General features: G+C 50.6%; 2 protein-coding genes across 3 annotated transcripts; one reads left to right on the top strand and one right to left on the bottom strand.

The window, feature by feature from the left end:
* The first annotated feature begins 1,737 nt into the window (after positions 1–1,737).
* On the top strand, positions 1,738–11,033 carry ARL10 (ADP ribosylation factor like GTPase 10). Of its 2 annotated transcripts, XM_043465840.1 has the most exons (4): positions 1,739–2,028; positions 2,667–2,868; positions 5,784–5,959; positions 7,602–11,033. In XM_043465840.1, exons 1-4 carry the CDS (start codon positions 1,846–1,848, stop codon positions 7,773–7,775), a joined length of 735 nt encoding a protein of 244 aa, XP_043321775.1. In that variant the 5' UTR covers positions 1,739–1,845; the 3' UTR covers positions 7,776–11,033. The 2 variants fall into 2 exon arrangements, with proteins under 2 accessions (XP_043321774.1, XP_043321775.1); XM_043465839.1 differs by lacking the exon at positions 7,602–11,033 and having other exon boundaries at positions 1,738–2,028; positions 5,784–6,349.
* A 1,846-nt stretch (positions 11,034–12,879) lies between these two features.
* NOP16 (NOP16 nucleolar protein) lies at positions 12,880–17,745 on the bottom strand. Its single transcript, XM_043465841.1, has 5 exons — positions 17,507–17,745; positions 17,307–17,415; positions 16,130–16,199; positions 14,092–14,198; positions 12,880–13,322 (listed from the first exon to the last, which is right to left on the bottom strand). The coding sequence occupies exons 1-5, from the start codon at positions 17,611–17,613 to the stop codon at positions 13,179–13,181; spliced, it is 537 nt and encodes a 178-aa protein (XP_043321776.1). The 5' UTR covers positions 17,614–17,745; the 3' UTR covers positions 12,880–13,178.
* Between the last annotated feature and the right edge of the window lie 2 nt (positions 17,746–17,747).

The following is a 17,747-nucleotide window of genomic DNA, read 5'->3' as shown; positions in this document are numbered from 1 at the left end:
CAGTTCTTGAGTCCCTAGCCTACCGTGTTCCCCCTTTGCCTAGCAAAGTAATAGAGCCACCCTTTCCTTCTCCGCCATAATTGTGATAATTGTGTCTCCATATTTCTTTTTGGCATTGGTGCACACAGAGCCAAGATTTTGGCAACAGGACTGGTCCGAGGTCTACATCCTTGGGGGCAGCATACCATGTTAATCTTCCTTACATTCTCCCACCTTGAGGGGGTTTCAGTATCTGTAACATAGCTCAAAGACAGTGTTGTGTGTATCCTCTGATAGGGAAACAGGACCTTGCCATAGGCTGCTCTTGACTGTTTTGTTTCTCCCTGGTATCAAAACCCCTCCCTTATCTAATTAACAACTGCTTGAATCGGCCCATTGGAACTCAGGGAGGGTCACGGAGGCTGAACGAAGGCTGTTTCCTATAATCAAAGAAGTGGGGGATACAGAACAGCCTTGTGCCCAGGAGCCCCCACTGACCCCTGCATGTTATCAATGTTAGTTTTTACGGGCTTAGTAATTTCATAGGCTAATGAGCAGGAGAATTATCCAGTTTTGGGGGGGAAGGGCAGGCAGGGATTTCCAGGAATCAAGCCACCACCCACTTTTTGGCCTTTTATGGTTAGCCTCAGAACTGTCATGGTACTGGTGGGTATATCATTTAGCATATGCTAATGTATGGCTGAGCATATGATGAGGCTCAAGGTCTACTGGAAGTCGACTCTTCCACCATCTTGGACCTAGCTGGTTCTAACCAGTCTTTGTAATGTCTTATGCTAATAGACTACAGTCCATGGGGTCCTAAGGGTGGGACACCACTTAGCGACTAAACCACCAACACTGGCAACATCTTCTCCCCTCTTATTTCACTACCAAGAAATTTAATGAGTTTGTTAGAGACCCCGGTAAGAATAGTTTCTCTGGATTGGTGGGAGTGAGGAATAGAAAATGCACATTATCCAGAAGTGGGTCTGAAATGGAAAGGAGAGGCAGAGGAAACAGGAGAGATCTGAGCATACCTGCGGGTGACTAGAAAAAAGCCCAGGGTCCACCCTGGTCTATAAAATGGCTTGAAGTGGTTTACAATAAAAATTAACCCATTCACCCCAGAGTTTCTCATGGGGTTCCTCCTCTTGAGTACTCCAGGCCCGTTTCTCCTGCTTTTCCTCCTTGAGCTACACCCTGGAAACTTTGGGTCACGGAGGGTCACGGGACAAAGTGGTCAGGTCTAAACACTGATTCCCTGCCCCTCCTGGCTTCACCAGGATGCCAAGGGCTTTCAAGAGAGCAGAACCCCTGGGAGCCAAGCAGCAGCCAACAGAAGGTAGGCAGTACTAAGAGTCAGGGACCTGGGTTCCAATCCGGCCTCTGCCACTCCATAACCTGCCAATACCATAGCAATTCCTCTCGGAGATCATGAGGGATGCCCAGGAAGCATACGACCTGGGGTTGAATGCAGGCAGCACCCACACACGAAGGTGCGACTAGGGCCTCAGTTTTCCCTACCAAGGGGCACTGTTTCAAGGGGTAACCTAAGACAGTCTTGAGCTAACCCCCTAACAGCAAGTACTCGGTATATGCCAGTGTAACCACGTCTCGTCCAGCCCAGGCACAGCCTCTCGCTCCACACCGCACCTAGCGGAGTGGGCGGGAGGACCCCGCGCTCCGGGCCGCGCCCCCCTGCTCCCGCCGCCTGTCGCGACAGCGGCGGTGCATTGTGGGGCTTGTAGTGCAGGGCTGGGTTGGTTGGGTGGGTGGGCGCGGCCGAGGCAGTCGCAGCGGGGCCATCTTCGGCAGGCCGGCTGGCTCGGCCTGTGCAACCGGCACTCGCGCCCCTCACCCGCCCCGATGGCGCCGCGGCCGCTGAGCCCCTTGGTGCTGGCGCTGGGTGGCGCGGCGGCCGTGCTCGGTTCGGTGCTCTTTATCCTCTGGAAGACCTACTTCGGCAGCGGACGGGAGCGGCGCTGGGACGGAGGCGAGGCCTGGTGGGGCGCTGAGCCTGCCGGCCTTCCACAGTGGGACGAGTGGGACGTGAGTGCCCGAGGAGGGTCGGCGCCTCCGCGCGTGCAGCCGAGGGGGTGTGACCGCTGCCCTGCGAGTTGGGAGCTTGGCGCCGCAGGCGCCGCGCTGGTGGGCGCGTGGCGGGCGACTGGGAGTCCCGGAACCCTGGAACCGGTGGGCGTTTGGGGGCATGTGCTGTGCTGCGCCGCTTAGGCCGCCGGTTTACTCGCCGGGGCTGGGGCTGGGGCGCGAGCGCGCGGCCGGGGAACGCTGTCCCGCCCGCGCCGGGTGCAGCCCGTGTTCGGCTGGCGCCTGCGCTGTGCATCCAGCCCGGGATGCCCTCCGCCCCCTCCCCGCGTCCTGCCGCTGTTTGGCTTGTTAGCGCGATTCGGCGCGTCCTGCCTCGGTGGAGTGAGGAGGGATTGTCAGTCTAAGGAGGCTGAGGCTCCGCGAAGGGGAGGAATTTGCACGAGGTCACCCAGGGAAAGCCAGAAGAACGGCTTTGGGAAATTCAGGACTCTTGGCAGCACTCGTGCCTGTGCACCAGAGCGGGCCTGGCAGTCCCTTGATGGCGGGAGGGCGGGGATGTGCGCTTTGGGCTTTCAGTCTTCCCTGCGGGAAGGGTGAGGCGGGAGGGTGCCAATCGCAGCCTGACCCGTGCTCCGCAGCCCGAGGACGAGGAAGACGTGGAGCCGGCGCTGGAGGAGCTGGAGCAGCGCGAGGTGTTGGTGCTGGGGCTGGACGGCTCCGGGAAAAGCACATTCCTGCGCGTGCTGGCGGGGAAGCCACCGCTGGAAGGCCACATCCCCACCTGGGGCTTCAACTCCGTGCGGCTGCCCACCAGGGACTTCGAGGTGGACCTGCTGGAGAGTGAGCAGACACCCCCTCTCCCCCCGCACCCGTCTCCCCCGTCATCTCAGCTGGACCCACGTTGGGGCTTGTTAATTAAGCAGGACGCGCCCCTGTAGAAAATTCTTCCCATGTGTCCCTGGGGCATAGGATGGAGTCCAGCACCGCTCTGTTCTCTGGTTTGGTCGCCGCCTGTCCGTCACGCTTACTGCAGCCCAAGTGCCTAACCCTGATACACTCACAGCTGAAGTTTCATGTATGCCAAGCACTTGACAGACAGCACTTTAAAAAACCCTCCCAACAACTCCATAAAACTGCAAAGAGTTATTACCTTCATTATGTATGTCCTGCATGAGGCAGTGAGGCCCAGAAAGTTAAATAATTTATCCAGGCTCAGGCAGCTTGCCAGTCAGTTAATGCTGTCTGTCTGGCTCTGGGCTCTCGATGTTAAGTACATTGCTTGTTTCTGAAGTGAGTGAGTGAGAGTCGCTCAGTCATGTCCGACTCTTTAGGATCCCATAGGACCTCATGGACTGTGTAGCCCACCAGTCTTCTCAATCCATGGTTTCTCCAGGGTTTCTGAAGGGTGCTTCAGAAGGGTTTCTGAAGGGTTTTCTTTCTTATCATCTGTGCTTTGCATGCACTGTTAATCCCTTTATGAACTGCTGTTCATCCTTCAAGGTTTAGGTCAAAGGTGATAACCCATGAAGCCTTATCTGACCCCCAGGCTAGCTTAAGAGTTCTTCCTTCTGCCCTGACTGGGCATCTGGGGCACAGATAAGTCTGATCCAGCTGTGGCCCCTAGGACCCTGAAAGAGCTTGTTAAGTGAGTGATCAAAGGAGAATCTGAGTAGCCTCCTGCCCTCAATGTTAGGCTTCTTGGGATCTCAGGAGAGGATAGGAGAGAGGGTATTGAGAGGGCAGCAGTACTTTACTACCTGTGTCCAGGTAGAGGGACAGGTAGATTTCTGCCAGCCATAGGACTCAGACCATAAAGACTCAGTGGGTTTAGTTAAGTGCCAAACTGGTGGGATCAGACTCAAGGCCTGGCCGTTGGCCTGAATGGGCCAGTTCCTCTGGTCTCAGGGCCTTGCCTGCTAGCCTGCCCTGGCTACATCTTTCCTCCCTGACTGTAGCAAACATTGATATTTACCTGAGATTCAGTCCTTTCAGCATGCTTTCCATGTCTCCATCTCATGCCCAGGACACAGAAGATTCAGATGGGGGTTCTGCAGTTGAGGCCCACTCTGTCTGGCAGAGACAGTATCCAGGCTCAATAAGGTCACTCAACCTGGATTCAAACCCGGATCTCCTATTCAAGTATGGGGCCTTTCCCCTGCCACAGCACTCAGTTTGCTGTGGTTGTCTGCATTGCTTGGCCTGGAGCCTGGCTGAGAATGAGCCCTTTGTGGGTCTTTGACTTTTCCCTCCCCTCCCCTGCCCCTGCCCACCCACCTCCTGTGTCTATTTTATTAGCTAGTTCTGTCAGCTTTATCCTCCAGTAGAGTTTGCATCTGTCCATTTCTTCTCACCTCCATCTCTTCCTGCTCGTCCCAATCCACGGTCACCTATCAGTACTACAACAGTCTCCTTGCTGGTCTTCCCTGATTCCACTTCTGTCCTCAATGTTGACCAGCAGCATCTTTCAGAAATCCATATCACTTCATGTCATTCTTGCTTAAAATGTTTAAGGGGCTCCCCATGGCCTCACTGTGGCCTTACAGGCCCTGGGTGGTCCAGCCCTGGCCATCCCTGCTGGTTGTGGCTCCTCCCCCTCTGGCGATGCCTCAGCCACCCTGAATGCCTTCTGTTTCTTGAACATGATCTTGCCCTGCCTGGTGCCTATAACGGTTTTCTCTGCCTCTCTTCATGACCAGCTCCTTGTCATCATCCCAGATTCAGCTCACGTGCCACCTCCTTAGGCCACCTTCTCAGACCACCCAATCCAAAGCTACCAGCAGACACCACCCCCACCCCGCCCCACCACTTTCACTTTTCCTGTTTTATGTCCTTCCTTTGTGGAATGTGTTTTTGTGTTACTGCTGTGTTGGTCTTGGTTACAGAGGGAGCTCCTTGAGAGCAGGGCCCCCCTGCCTGCCTTGCTGACCTCTGTGTCCCCAGCACCCAGATCAGTGCTTGGCACCTAGTAAGTACTCAGTATATACTTGTTGAGTGCCTGCTATGTGCCAGGCATTGTGCTGAGGGCTTTGGAGGGATCCAGAGATACATAGCTCTAACTCTCAAAGAGCTGAGTCCACAAGTGTCAGAAGTCTAATCAGAAACACTAGGATGCGGGGGTGACCATTGAGGACTTTGCAGAGGGACACAGAGGAACAGGAAAGCAACCCAGGTTGGGGGAGGTGCTACTTGGACAGCCACATGGTGGCAGGATTGAGTATGGCCTTTCCAAGGAAAGAAAGTGGGGCAACCAGACTGAACTAGAAAAACTGAGTGGAGAATGGCTGTTCTCAGGCAGCACAGGGGGTCCTGGCTGCTGACCACAGCCACTGACCTGAGAGGAAGCTAGGGATTGGGAGGAGGCAGGACAGCCCAGGAGGAAGAACCAGAGTACTGTGTATTAAGGACATGTTATCCCCAGTCCTGTGAAAGGTACATTGCGTACAGTACTTTGGGGTTTTGCTGCAACCTGTTAGGTAAGTTCAGTGAGGAGGAGACTGATGCTCAGAGGTGTTGACCTGCTCAGGGAGATATAGCTGTCAGAGCTAGAGCTGCACCCAGGTCCGATTGGCTCAGGAACCCGTGGACTTTCCCTTGCTAGAGCTGCACCCAAGTCCAATTGGCTCAGGAACCCATGGACTTTCCCTTGCTCCACTGGCCAGCGGAGGCTTGGGAGACTGGAAGTGAGGTGGGGGTGGGCTGTAAGTAGAGAGCCCGGGCCCAGGGAGGCTCTGAGCTGGCCCCTGGCCTCTCCTCAGTCGGCGGCAGCCAGAATCTGCGCTTCTACTGGAAGGAGTTTGTGAATGAAGTGGACGTGCTGGTGTTCATGGTGGACTCCGCTGACCGGCTGCGGCTGCCGTGGGCCCGACAGGAGCTGCACAAGCTGCTAGACAAGGACCCTGACCTGCCTGTTGTGGTGGTGGCCAACAAGCAGGTGAGGGCCGTGGGAGGCTGGCCGAGGTCGGCTGGGCTTGACCCACGATGCCTGGGGCCGGGAGCACCAGAGGGGTTCGGGCCTAGACCCGTGGCCTGCGGCACAAGGCTGACTGGCACCCCCACTGCTACCTGGGCTGCGTCCTCATTCCTCACCCCTCATCCTCTCTGCCTGCCTCTCTGCCTCCCTGTCATTTGTCATCCTGGAAGAATGAGAAAAATAATTTCTCTGTGTCCACTGTGTCTGAGGTGTGGTTTCAAATAATATTTCATCTGATGTTTCTATTCACTCTGTAAGATATGGGATACTGTTTCCATTTTACAGACAGGGAATCTGAAGCTCAGAGACAGTTTGTACACCTTGAAAGTAGTAAATTGGGAAGTCGTACTCCAATTGCACCTTTTCCACTCTGATATGTCCTTAATGATGTCTGACTCGATCAGAGAGCCATAGCTGGGAAGTGGTAAGAAGTTAACAAGTTTAATAATAATAACTAATATTTACTGTGTGCTCATAGCATGCTAAGCACACTGTAATCATGACCTCACTATAGGCCTTGACGTTAGCCCAGAGTTACAGCTGCTGTGTGGCAAAGCCAGGTCTTGAGCTCAGATCCTCAAATTTCCTGCTCTTCACTCTATTCTATATACATCTCCTGGCCCAGTAACTCTTGGCATCACATACTTACGGTGCCGTTCTCTGCCTCAGTAGAGCCCTGTTGTGTTTCAGGTGGTGTGGGCCCTTGACCCTGAGAGCTGTGGGACCTGTTTCCAGCCTGGCTTGGAGACATGCTGTCTGTCTTAGACCTCAGGTTTCCCCTGCCTATCAAGAAATACCTGGCACAGTTATAAACAGGGTAACCTTAGGTTCTGGTCTGCCTGGGACAGGCCCCAGCTATGCCTGTTGCTCTGATATAACTATACTAGTTCCTACTTTGAGTCTCAGATGTGACCCAGTTTGGACAATGAATCATGCCATCATCTTATATATAACTATGATTTTGAACTTTACAGGAGACAGCACCTAAGGTCCCATCATTCTATGAACTGCTTCAAGAAGAAACCTTTTAATCTTGGGCCAGGCTTGAAATTAAATGTACCAGCCATGTTGAGTAGTGGCCTCTGTTTTTTCCTCAGCAGGTTTCTAGGAGTCTAGCGGAGATGAGGCCTCTGTCTGAAAGTGACCTTACCATAAGATCTCTCCACCATTGAATTTAGGAAACTGAGCTAAGATTTCTATAAAGATCATAAACTTGGTCATCAAACCAACCTGGGTCTGAAACCTGGCTCTGCCACATATCCCTGTTTTCCTTTGCTAAATGGTATCACCTCCCTGAGCTGATTTCCCCATCAGTTTAGTATGGACAGTGAGTTAAATAAGGTAAGTACCTATCACAATGCCTGACTTAGAGGACGTGCTGTTTCTCAGCACAGTGGCTGTGGGTGAGAATGAGGGGATGGAAAGAAGTTGATACCAAGGAAAGTCAGAGATGAGGAAGTGAGTTTAGACCAAGTGGCCAAGAGAGAACTTAGGCCCCAGTGTTTCCCCCCAGGGAGCCGTTGAACAGTTTATTTCACAGATGACAAGGGTGGGTTGTTGGGACACGTTCTGAGTCCAGCCTGATGTCTCCGTTTCATCCCAGGACCTGAGCGAAGCCATGAGTATGGTGGAGCTGCAGCAGGAGCTGGGTCTGCAGGCCGTCGACAGCCAGCGGGAAGTTTTCCTCTTGGCGGCCAGCATCGCCCCTGCAGGAACCAGCTTTGAAAATCCGGGCACGGTGCACATCTGGAAACTGCTCCTGGAGCTTCTCTCCTAGGCCGGCGCCCACCCGCTCACCAGCCCTGGGGACCCCAGCTCCGCTCCTCCTGCCTCTTCATCTCCAGCCGAGGCCTGGGACACGGGCCACATAGCATCACTTCCCTTTTTCCTTCCTCACCCTCGAGAGCAGGCCAGGGTGAGGCCAGGAACCACACAGAAGCCCTCCTGGCGAGCTAGCCATGAGGCTGAAGCAGGGAGGCAGCTGAGGCCAAGGCTGGGAGATGGCAGTGTCTCGCTTGTTCTGAGCAGCAAGTGGATCCCACTTTCATCAGGGAAGGCGGCCTCATCCTCTGACCTCTACAGCGAGCTGCTCAGCAGGCTCCAGTCTCCCCGCCCTGCTGGTCCCAGGGGGTGAGGACTGGTGTAGGTGTCCAAAGTACGCCCTAACCCTAGACTGATCCCTCCTGGTGATTTTGCACCCTCTTGTGTGGGCAGGTTCTGGGCCGTAAGCCATGGGCTCAGACTCCCTGTCCTGCCTTATCCTCCAACCCCAGCTGGCTCGTGGCCTTGTGCAATCCCTGCCTCTCTGGGCCATCCCTTTTAAAGAGGGGTGATTTAGATGGTGGCTTTCTAACCGAGCCATGAAGATAGGAAGCTTGAGGAGGAATCTAGAGATCCTGGCAAGGAGCTTCCTGAAACCTCCCTGCTTTCCCAAGGTTGAGGTCCAGCCCGATAACCTCTTAAATACAGAGCAAGTGGTCTTCACCCCCTAATCAGAGAAACTGAAACCCGCACCCACCCCAATCTGGAGTCAGAAGCTGCTACTCTTACACTTAACTGTGCCAATGCCCATGTTTACATAAGTCTGGGGAAGGAAGGAGCCTGCCTGTGTTCCTGGGAAAACTTGTCAGGGGAGCAGGATGTTGGCCTCCAGACTGCATTTAATTATTTATTTATTTATCAAAGGAACAGGCCCAAGTTTTAGGCTCTGTTTCTAGGTGCTGTTATCCAAACCCCAGATGACTGTCATGGAAAATTTGGATCTTTGAGGAAAATAGCTGGAATCATGAATGACAGTGTGGTAAGCTACGTGTGTCAATGGAGACAGAGCTCTCGCTCCCCCGACCCTTTGTGGCTGTACTTGATGTCATAGAACTTCACGATGACCCACATAAACTTGAACTCCAGCACTTGGCCTAATATGTCAAAGGGACACAAACTCTGTAGAGGTAACAAATGACTCTGGGAGAGGCAATTTCATCATAGTTACTCTTAAATAAGAATGAGGAGACCACCCGATGGGTATCCTTGAGTATATCGCACAGCCTTCCTGGACCTCCTGATTGAGCAGCTCAGGCAAAGCTGGACAGAGTAGCTGGTGTCCTCTCCAGCACACATTCCACTATTCTCCTGTTTCCAGTGATCAGCCAGTTAAAGACTGTCTGTATTGACTCTTCAGTGCAGACAGAAGGAAACTTTTGTCTGTCAAGAGGCCACTGAACAGTCAACAGCCACAAATGGGCCTTTTTTTTGAGGAGGTAACCAACTCAGTTTGCTTTTTAATTGAGAATAGAGATCATGTGCCTTTGTTTCATTTGACATTTACTCAGCGTGCTACAGTTTCATACTGTGGCGGGTGCAAGAAGGGCGGGCCGGGAAGGTATCTCAGAATAGAATCACTTTTCTTTGAAATTCCGATTAACTTTGTCTTAAGAAGTGATTTGACTGATTTTATTTTGAATATTTTGGGAATGACTTGGGTTTTAGAGTAGCCTTTGAAACTCTGCTGACAATTCATTTTGCTGGCAGAAGTTAAGACTTGACTTCTCTGTTCTGTGAACTTCACCTTGTCCTCTAGTGTTAATACTTGAAAGTTACTCTTGGAGCCAGCGTTTTGGAGAGGGGCGCCCTTTTCTACTAATTAAGATCTGCCTTTGGTCTAATGCATATCACTATGTAGGACAGTTTTTAAAGTCCCCGCTGTCAGGAGGTGAACCTGAATAGAGTTATGTACTTGAGCAGCTTTCAAAGACCAGTCTCAGAACCAGCAGGTCCCAGGGCACACCAGAAGACACCATTGAGGAGCACCGAAGGTCCAGGGTACCTGTACAGACTGGATGGATGTCCTGTTGGCCTGTGGGTGTGCTCATGTCTGTGGCTGACAGCAGCACTCAGCTGGCCTGGCCTCCAAGCGGGGTGCCAGACACTACTTGTGTTCTGGTCCCTACCAGGACCAGACTGGGCAAGGTCGGGGAAGGGCCTTTATTAAGAACAGCTAACTACCTTGTGCTCTCACATAGTTGTTCCTGAATGTGACTTTGGTTCAAGAGCCTAGATGACTGCTCTGGGGAAACTGTTCATCTCCAAGTGCAGTTCCTGACTAACCTGGATGACACCATGTTTCCCCCTCTGCCCCACCTGAGCTTGGGAATAGTGAATGGGTGGCTGGGCAGCTCTCGTACTCTCATGAAGACCATACAGTGCCCACTCGTGCTTGGGAAGGAAGCTGTCTACGTGCCGGTTGAACCTATGAATCACACACCCTGACACTGGGAGCTTCTGTTCTTAAGGTTGTTTGAATGAAATCATGGCTTCTGACCTGCTACTGTCCTTCTGAAAAGAGGTCAGCCTGGCCCAGATCCTGGACATGTGGATGGTCTAGGCAACAGGGCTCTTGAGGCTACTGGGACCACCACCTTGGACCAAATGCCCATCCCAAGAAGCCTCCTCTGGCACCTCCTGGTGCTCAGAACCATCCATTGTAAGCTTGTGCCAACAGTGGTATCCAGCTGTGAGGACTGGAGAGGAGGCGAAGTTGGTCCCTCAGGGCCTCCGGACCCTCCTCAGAAAGCTGGTGGAAAATTTCACAACTCTAGCGTGTCTGAATGAGACCCCAGATTCTCCAGAAAAATGTTTCCACTTGCCTTTGGAAAATATTTTGTTCTTAGGCTAGTTTAGTAGCAACTGCCAGCATCTCAAACCAGCCGCTGAACCGCGTCTGTGGTGTCTATTCTCGTCCTCTCACAGCTGCCCCAGACCTCAGACCTGCATGGTCAGCAGTCTGCCTCTCACCCTCGCCGTCTGCTGTCACATTCTCCAAGTCTTCTCTAGTAACTATTTAAAGGGAAACCTCCAGCTTTCCCTGCTGCCTCCTTCTCCTTATGGAGATGGGCCCATAAAGGGACAAGGGGAAGATTGTCATTAAAGATCTGAAGTAAAGGAGCCTTGCTGTCCCAGCCCATGCCCTGTGAACCCAGGCCCACAAACTGCATAAAATGGAGTGTTGGTGGCTGTGTACAATAAATGCCAAAAATTCGGTGGTGGTTTCATATAAATTCTGATTTTGAGGAACAATCATGTGTTTGGTGCTTAACTGTCCCAGGGAGGGACAGCTATGGAGGGTGGTCCCAGAACACTTCCCACAGCAAATCTCAATTCCTTCACTCCACATTGGGGTGGGTGGGTACATCAGCTTTGGCCTAACAGTACTTTTGGGGAGATAACCAAACCCTTGTAGGAGTTCTAGCTGACAGGGCCAGAGCTAGGCATGAAAATGGAAGTGAGAACTTTTTAATGGTAGCAATGCTGTTTTTTAATTTAATTGAAATTTAATTGCTTTACAGAACTGGAGAACAGCTCTGACTGCCTCCACACCAGAGGTCAGAGTGGAGGTGGCACCATTCCACAAGTGTCCCCCCAACACCTGCCCTTGGGCTGGGCTCTCTAGTTCCCTCACAAGGTCCCTGCACTCAAGCCCAGTCTGGTAGGGGATGTCCAACCAGACTAAAAGATAGTTACTGGCACTGGCTACAGGAAGTCGGGGCTGTGGGGACTCCAGAACACTGACACAGCCTAGGGGCAGAGGAAAGTGGTATGGAAGGCTTCCCCAAAGCCCTATGGTATGGGAGCTGAACTGGATGAAGAAACAAGGTTAAGGGCCTGGCCCAGTCACAGGCCTGATTTCAGAATGCTCTGAAGGACTTGCATTCCTAAAGCCTGTGCTCACAGTGACAGTCACTGCTGAAGTCCAGCAAGCCGGGTCCAGTAGGCAGGTTTCTGTCCAGTGTCCAGCCTGCCTTAATAGTGTGAGATGGTGGGCTGCCTTCAGTGGCCGAAGAGAAGGCCAGCAAGGGAAAGTCCAGGCTTAGTCATTGGACAGACTGACTTCAAATCCCATGTTAATGCCTCTCAATCCTGCTTCCTTATCTGCAAGAAGATAAAACCACACAACTTTGTGGGTTTTATGTGAAATGTTCTATGTAAAAACACTTAAGTCCTTTTCTAGAGTAGTGAGGGGAGACAAATTTTATGTGATTTCAGGAGAAACCTCGGGAACAGGGCTTTTGTATTATTAATACCTGACGATAATGAATCAAGAGAAGAAAATGCCCAGCACCCACCTCACACTGTGACCATAATCCTACTACATACCAATCATGCCACCACACTACACAGGCCAGGCCCGAAGGAATGCCACGCAGTGTGTAGCCCGGGACTTTGTACACGGCAGAGTTGCATTCAGCAATCCAGCGGACATCTCAGAAAGCAGGCTTGGGGACCTCAGGCTCAAAAGACATGCCGCCAAGGCAGGTCACTTGAAGGCGGATCAGGAAGCAGCTGCAAAGCATCTTACCTGCTGGCGCTTGAGCCACAGCTGGCTTCAGACCAGGGCACAGAAAACCAGTCCACCAGCCCCCAGCCTGGGGTGGGGCCGGCACTGGAGGCCCCTCCCAAGCAGCCCAGCCTTCCATAGAAGTATTAGTCAGCTCAGATGGTAAAGAATCCGCCTGCAGTGCAGGAGACCCAGGGTCTAACCCTGGGTCAGGAAGATACCTGGAGAAGGGAATGACTGCCCACTCCAGTATTTTGTCTGAAGAATCCCATGGACAGAGGAGCCTAACAGACTACAGTCCATGGGTCACAAAGTCAGACATGACTAAGTGAGTGATTCACTTTTTTATATAAGTGATAGTGGAACTGCTATTCAGGAAACCAAGGTAGCGAGCAGTAGAACCAGAACAGGGGAGAAAAGGGAGGGCAGCTGTGCCTAGGAGGGTACATGAATGTGCAAAGGACTGAATGGCCTCTTTACTTTGGTTGAGGAGGTTATTGAAGGGGCAGCCTCAGGGCTTGGCTGGGAGGGCAAATACAAAACTGTCAGAGAAGTAAAAATAACTATTTTATTGTACACAGACTATATTCAAACAAACTGCCCGCTCAGAAAACAACAGGTTCTGGCTTTTCCCAGAGCCCCTAGAAGAATATAAATTGGAGCCTCTGGGAGACAGTATCTTCTCCAAAGTGAAATGTGAGAGGGATTGTGTGTGTCTGTGTGCGCGCGCGCACACGCATTGTAACCTTTTGATTCCATGGGGTTTGGCCGGCCTCATGTGTAGATGCACACCCCTCCTTGCTTCTCTGGTCCAGGAGGAAGCCTCATCCTGGGGCAGGCATAAACCAGTCACTCAACCTCCATTTTATTCTTTTGCAAAGAATCGGTGAAGGCTTGCCACTCTGCTGGGTAAAAACGCTTGTACACGTTGATCTTATTCCGAATCTGTTTTGGGGTATCTTGATAGTAATTCTTCTCATCCCGCGCCATAGCCTAAGGAAGGAAAAGGGCCACTTGAATGAAGAAGGCTGGACAGGCCAAGTTCAAATCCCTAACCCTGAGTTGGGCAAGGTACTGCCCATCCCTGAGATTCAGATTCCTCACGTCAAAAGACAGTGTATGTGGGAAAATGGGTACAGGTGCCCTCAGGGACTAAGCAGGAGCTGAAACAAGCTGAGCAGCTCATTTTTCATCCATCACCAACTGATCCCACCTGGGCACAGGGGTCCAGTGTAGCCAGATCTTTCCATTTTTAAGAGAAGCCAAAAAAAATAAGGACTTTTACTTGAAACCTCCCATAACTAAAATGGGAGTTAACCTCTGAACAGCAGTTAACTCTTGAACAGCACAGATGTGAACTGCATGGGTCCACTTATAATGGGTATTTTTCAGAGTAAATACTATAGCACTACATGGTCCATGGTTGGTTGAATCCTTAGATTTGAGGAACTGCAGACTTGGAAGACCAACTGTAAATTAAACAGGTTAACTCTCAAGTTGTCCAAGGGTCACCTGCAGTCCATTAAAAATACCATGTGAGCAAACAATATATATTTATGAGTGGGATATGCACCATAGGCTACTTAGTCTACCCAGTTATAAGCATTCTGTCAAAGGGATCCATTTCCTAGGGTATCTTTACTCTTTGTTTCCACTCAATCTCAGGAAACAGGCACTAGCCAAGCAGATCAGACCCCAAATGGCCCAGGGTACTTTCTCCAAGGGCCCAAGTGGTTCCTCCTGCCAGGCCTGAACCACTTACCTTATAGTTCTCCCCATGGTTCTCCACCATGTAGCGAACATAGTCAATGAGATCTCTCGACAGTGTGTTTCCTTTCTTTTCTGGAAGGCTGGCTTCTGCCTCCAGGTCTGGGTTGAGAGAAGCCAAGAGACAGGGAATGAAGCTTTGCTTCCTGCATAAATTGAGCTGCTCAGTCAATCCCAAGCCACAACAGTTGCTACACTGGCCAAGTGATGACCTTTCCCTCTTCCTCTCCAAATTCAGTGCTAGAATCTTCTTCATTAGCCCCTCGGGTCCCAGGCTCTCCCTGTGGCACAAGCATCCTTCAGTATGGCAATAAGTCATCTCTCTTTGGGTCTCAGATGGGTGAAAGGAAGGCACCAAACTAAAAATCCCTACTTAGTGCCAGGTACTAGGGACAGAGATGAAGATACATTGCTTGTCCACAATGCAGGGCTCCATTCCAGCTCTAAAACTCTTTGAGAACCTCTTAAAAGTATTAATACGTGAAATGAAAAGGTGTGAATAAATGAGAACTCGAGCTGTAGGAACTAGGGCCCGAGGCACCTTACTGTTCCACATGAGGGGGAAAACCAAACTCTGGAGTCAATATGGCCTCACTCCTAAAATAGCTGGGCTTCTCTGATGGCTCAGCGGTAAACAATCTGCCTGCAATGCAGGAGATGCAGGTTCAATCCCTGGATGGAGAAGATCCTCTAGAGAAGGAAATGGCAACCCACTCCAGTATTATGCCTGGGAAAACCTATCCATAGAGGACCTGGAGAGCGACAGTCCAAGGGGTCAGAAGAGTTGGACATGGCTTAGCAACTAAGCACACACACACAATACTACTGAGCTATGTATTTTTAAAATGATTATGATGGTAAATTTTGAGGGTTTTTACTTTAGCCACAATTAACATTTTTTAATGGTAAATTTTGTGGGGTTTTTTTTTTACCATAATTTAAAAAATTTTTAATTAAAGAATTAAAACTTTTTAAGATTAGCTTTCACTATAGTAAGTACACATGATTTTGTATATACAATCCTGTGCAGTAACTCTTACAAGAATCACTGAAATAGACTACAGACAGGAATTCATGGAATTCTATATCAAATGTCTGGTCAGAGGGCTTTCCTGGTGGCTCAGAGGTAAAGAACTGGCCTGCCAAGGTAGGAGACATGGGTTCGATACTTAATTTGGGAAGAGCTCACATACAGTGGAGCAACGAAGCCCATGGACACAACTATTGAGCCTGTGCTCCAGAGCCCAGGAGCCACAACTACTGAGTCCATGTGCTGCAACTACTGAAGACTGTGCTTACAGCCTGTGCTCCACGAGAAGAGAAGCCTCCACAATAAGAAGCCTGTGCATGCCTGAGTTATGCTCAAGCCATAACTAGAGAAAAGCCTGAGCAGCAATGAAGGCACAGCCAAAAATAAATAAATACTGTTTTTTAAATTTCTGGTCATTCAAATCTTTATAAACTTTGCAGAATTTACCCTCTTGTTTTAATATTTGGTCTCTATAGCCTTAAAATACATAAAGTTGATTTATCATTGGAAAGATTCAGTTCAGTCGCTCAGTCGTGTCTGACTCTTTGAGACACCATGGACTGCAGCACACCAGGCTTCCTTGTCCATCACCAACTCCTGGAGCCTACTCAAACTCATGTCCATCAAATCGGTGATGCCATCCAACCATCCCATCCTCACTGGAAAGATTATATGGTGGAATCTCTAAAAAAAAATCTGTTCATCCTTAAACTCATGAGAAGCTGAATTCATGCCTGAGACTTGATGTTTTCTCCTTTATCCTCTCAGGCACCGGTTAGGTCCTCCCTGAACATCTCTGGCCTCCCTTCATGCATTGGAACTTAGTCAGTAGACTGAAAACATCTCAGCCAGGACACAGCTCTAACTTTGCCAGCTGAGCCCTGGACCAGCTCACTTCTTCCCTCTGAACCTCAGTTTCTCCATCTGTACACTGAGAACATCTGAGGGTCCTTTCCAGGCCTGTATAGGATGCTGACCTAGAGAAATTATGACCCACACCCACCATTAAGCACATACGGCTTCCGCACAAGCTCCTTAGGCCTCTCCTCTACATCCACTTCCATGGCCTTTACCTGCAGAGAACAGAGACCATGAGAACAGTAGCCAGAAGAAATTATCCTGGATGAGGGAGAATTCTAAAGGTTCCTGCCCATCCCAACACAACTGCGTTATCCATAAGGGCCCCTCCACAAGGGCAGGCAAGACTAGATGACCAAAGAACTAATGCCCCGGATGCTTTTTGGTCCCCAAGATGCTCAAGTAAGCAGTTTATCTTTCTGCGCCCATCTATAAAATGGGCAGAATATTCCTTGCCTGCCTCACTTCACTGTGTGATTATCAAATGAGGCAATGCACATGAAAGCACTTTAGACTTTTCAATGAGGGAGAGAGGTCAGATGCCTTCTCTTATGCAAGGAGCAAGCTGACAGTGCTTGGCTATAGTTTCACATTTATTCAATAAACAGTAGTGCCTTGTTCCTCCAGCATAGAGATAATAAGAAATTTGCCTGAAGGCAACAGGACAAACCCAACCAGCAAGTCCATTCATTAACTGTAGACCACTAGTCACATCCTAAGCACCACCGAGTGAGGCTTAGTAGTGAATGGAACAGAGTTCTTGTCCCCAAGCAGATTATGTTGGAGGAAAGATGCACAGACAATAAACAGATAAATATATAACATGACATACCATCAAGTATTTACAAGTGTCAATGAATTAAAGTAGGAAAGAAGTTACTGAGTGAAAGGGGGTGCGATTTTTGAAAGTGGTCCAGAAAAAGAATTCTTCTGGAGAAACTAGCCCAAGGGAAGCCTCAGACCAAGGACGATTGGATAACCGAGGAAAAGTGTGAGGAGCAGTAAGGATTCCAAACTCCTTATTAGGAAAGTTAAGGGCAGAAAAAGATAAATTCTGGAAAACTGAGATGCCAAGGGATCCAAACAGTTTAATTTCAGAAGGATAAAGTGAGTGCCGAAGGAAAACGGAAGCTCCAACCCAGGTCCAATGTGTGCTGGGGAGGCAGTATGAGGGAGATACTAAAGGTAATCTCAACGCACTGTCAGGCTGGCCGAGTTGGCTGTGGGGAAGTCGCAAACCCAAGGGCGTGAGGGAGGTAACAGGATTAAGCCAGCTAAGGATGGTGTGGGGGCGGAGGGCAAGGCCGGGACCATGTCAGTACCTTTCTCTTAAGAAGGGGCACTGCCCTGTTGGGGTCCATAGCCAAACCCATCTCGGCCAGGTTCTGCCGCACCGATTTGGTCTGGTCCCAGGCATGTCGGATGTGTGAGCTACGGGAAAAAAAGAGGGCGATCGCGGGACTGTCATCTCGCTAGCCGTCCTGGCCGAGGTCTCCTGCCGTCTGAACCCCGGTCTCCTCACCATTCGATCCGCGGCGCTGCCTTCCGTCTAGCATTCCGGTTCAGACGCTTCCGGTTAACATTATAACCGAATTTCTGCCTCCGAGTCTTTCCCTTGGCTTTGGGCATTGCACTTACCACAGCACCGACTACTAGACTCTGCTTCTCGCTCCAACTACCTCGTGTAGCGACTCCTTCCGGCTAGTGGAGCACGTGGTTTTGCAGGCTTTCGGGAAATGCAGTCTTCTTCGCAGCGACACAAG

This window comes from Cervus canadensis, chromosome 4, assembly GCF_019320065.1.
Source record: "Cervus canadensis isolate Bull #8, Minnesota chromosome 4, ASM1932006v1, whole genome shotgun sequence".
Taxonomy (NCBI): Eukaryota; Metazoa; Chordata; class Mammalia; order Artiodactyla; family Cervidae; genus Cervus; species Cervus canadensis.
The sequence above is the reverse complement of the archived record's forward strand: the minus strand, read 5'-3'. Positions and strand labels throughout refer to the sequence as shown.

Excerpts from the sequence above, each read along its gene's own strand:
- NOP16 (XM_043465841.1), bottom strand. The coding sequence starts at position 17,613 with ATGCCCAAAGCCAAGGGAAAGACTCGGAGGCAGAAATTCGGTTATAAT. Across the intron at positions 17,416-17,506 it reads GCAGCGCCGCGGATCGAATG|CTCACACATCCGACATGCCT; the intron begins GTGAGGAGACCG and ends TTTTTCCCGTAG. Across the intron at positions 13,323-14,091 it reads ACCATGGGGAGAACTATAAG|GCTATGGCGCGGGATGAGAA; the intron begins GTAAGTGGTTCA and ends TTCCTTCCTTAG.
- ARL10 (XM_043465839.1), top strand. The coding sequence starts at position 1,846 with ATGGCGCCGCGGCCGCTGAGCCCCTTGGTGCTGGCGCTGGGTGGCGCG. Across the intron at positions 2,029-2,666 it reads CACAGTGGGACGAGTGGGAC|CCCGAGGACGAGGAAGACGT; the intron begins GTGAGTGCCCGA and ends CGTGCTCCGCAG. Across the intron at positions 2,869-5,783 it reads CGAGGTGGACCTGCTGGAGA|TCGGCGGCAGCCAGAATCTG; the intron begins GTGAGCAGACAC and ends GCCTCTCCTCAG.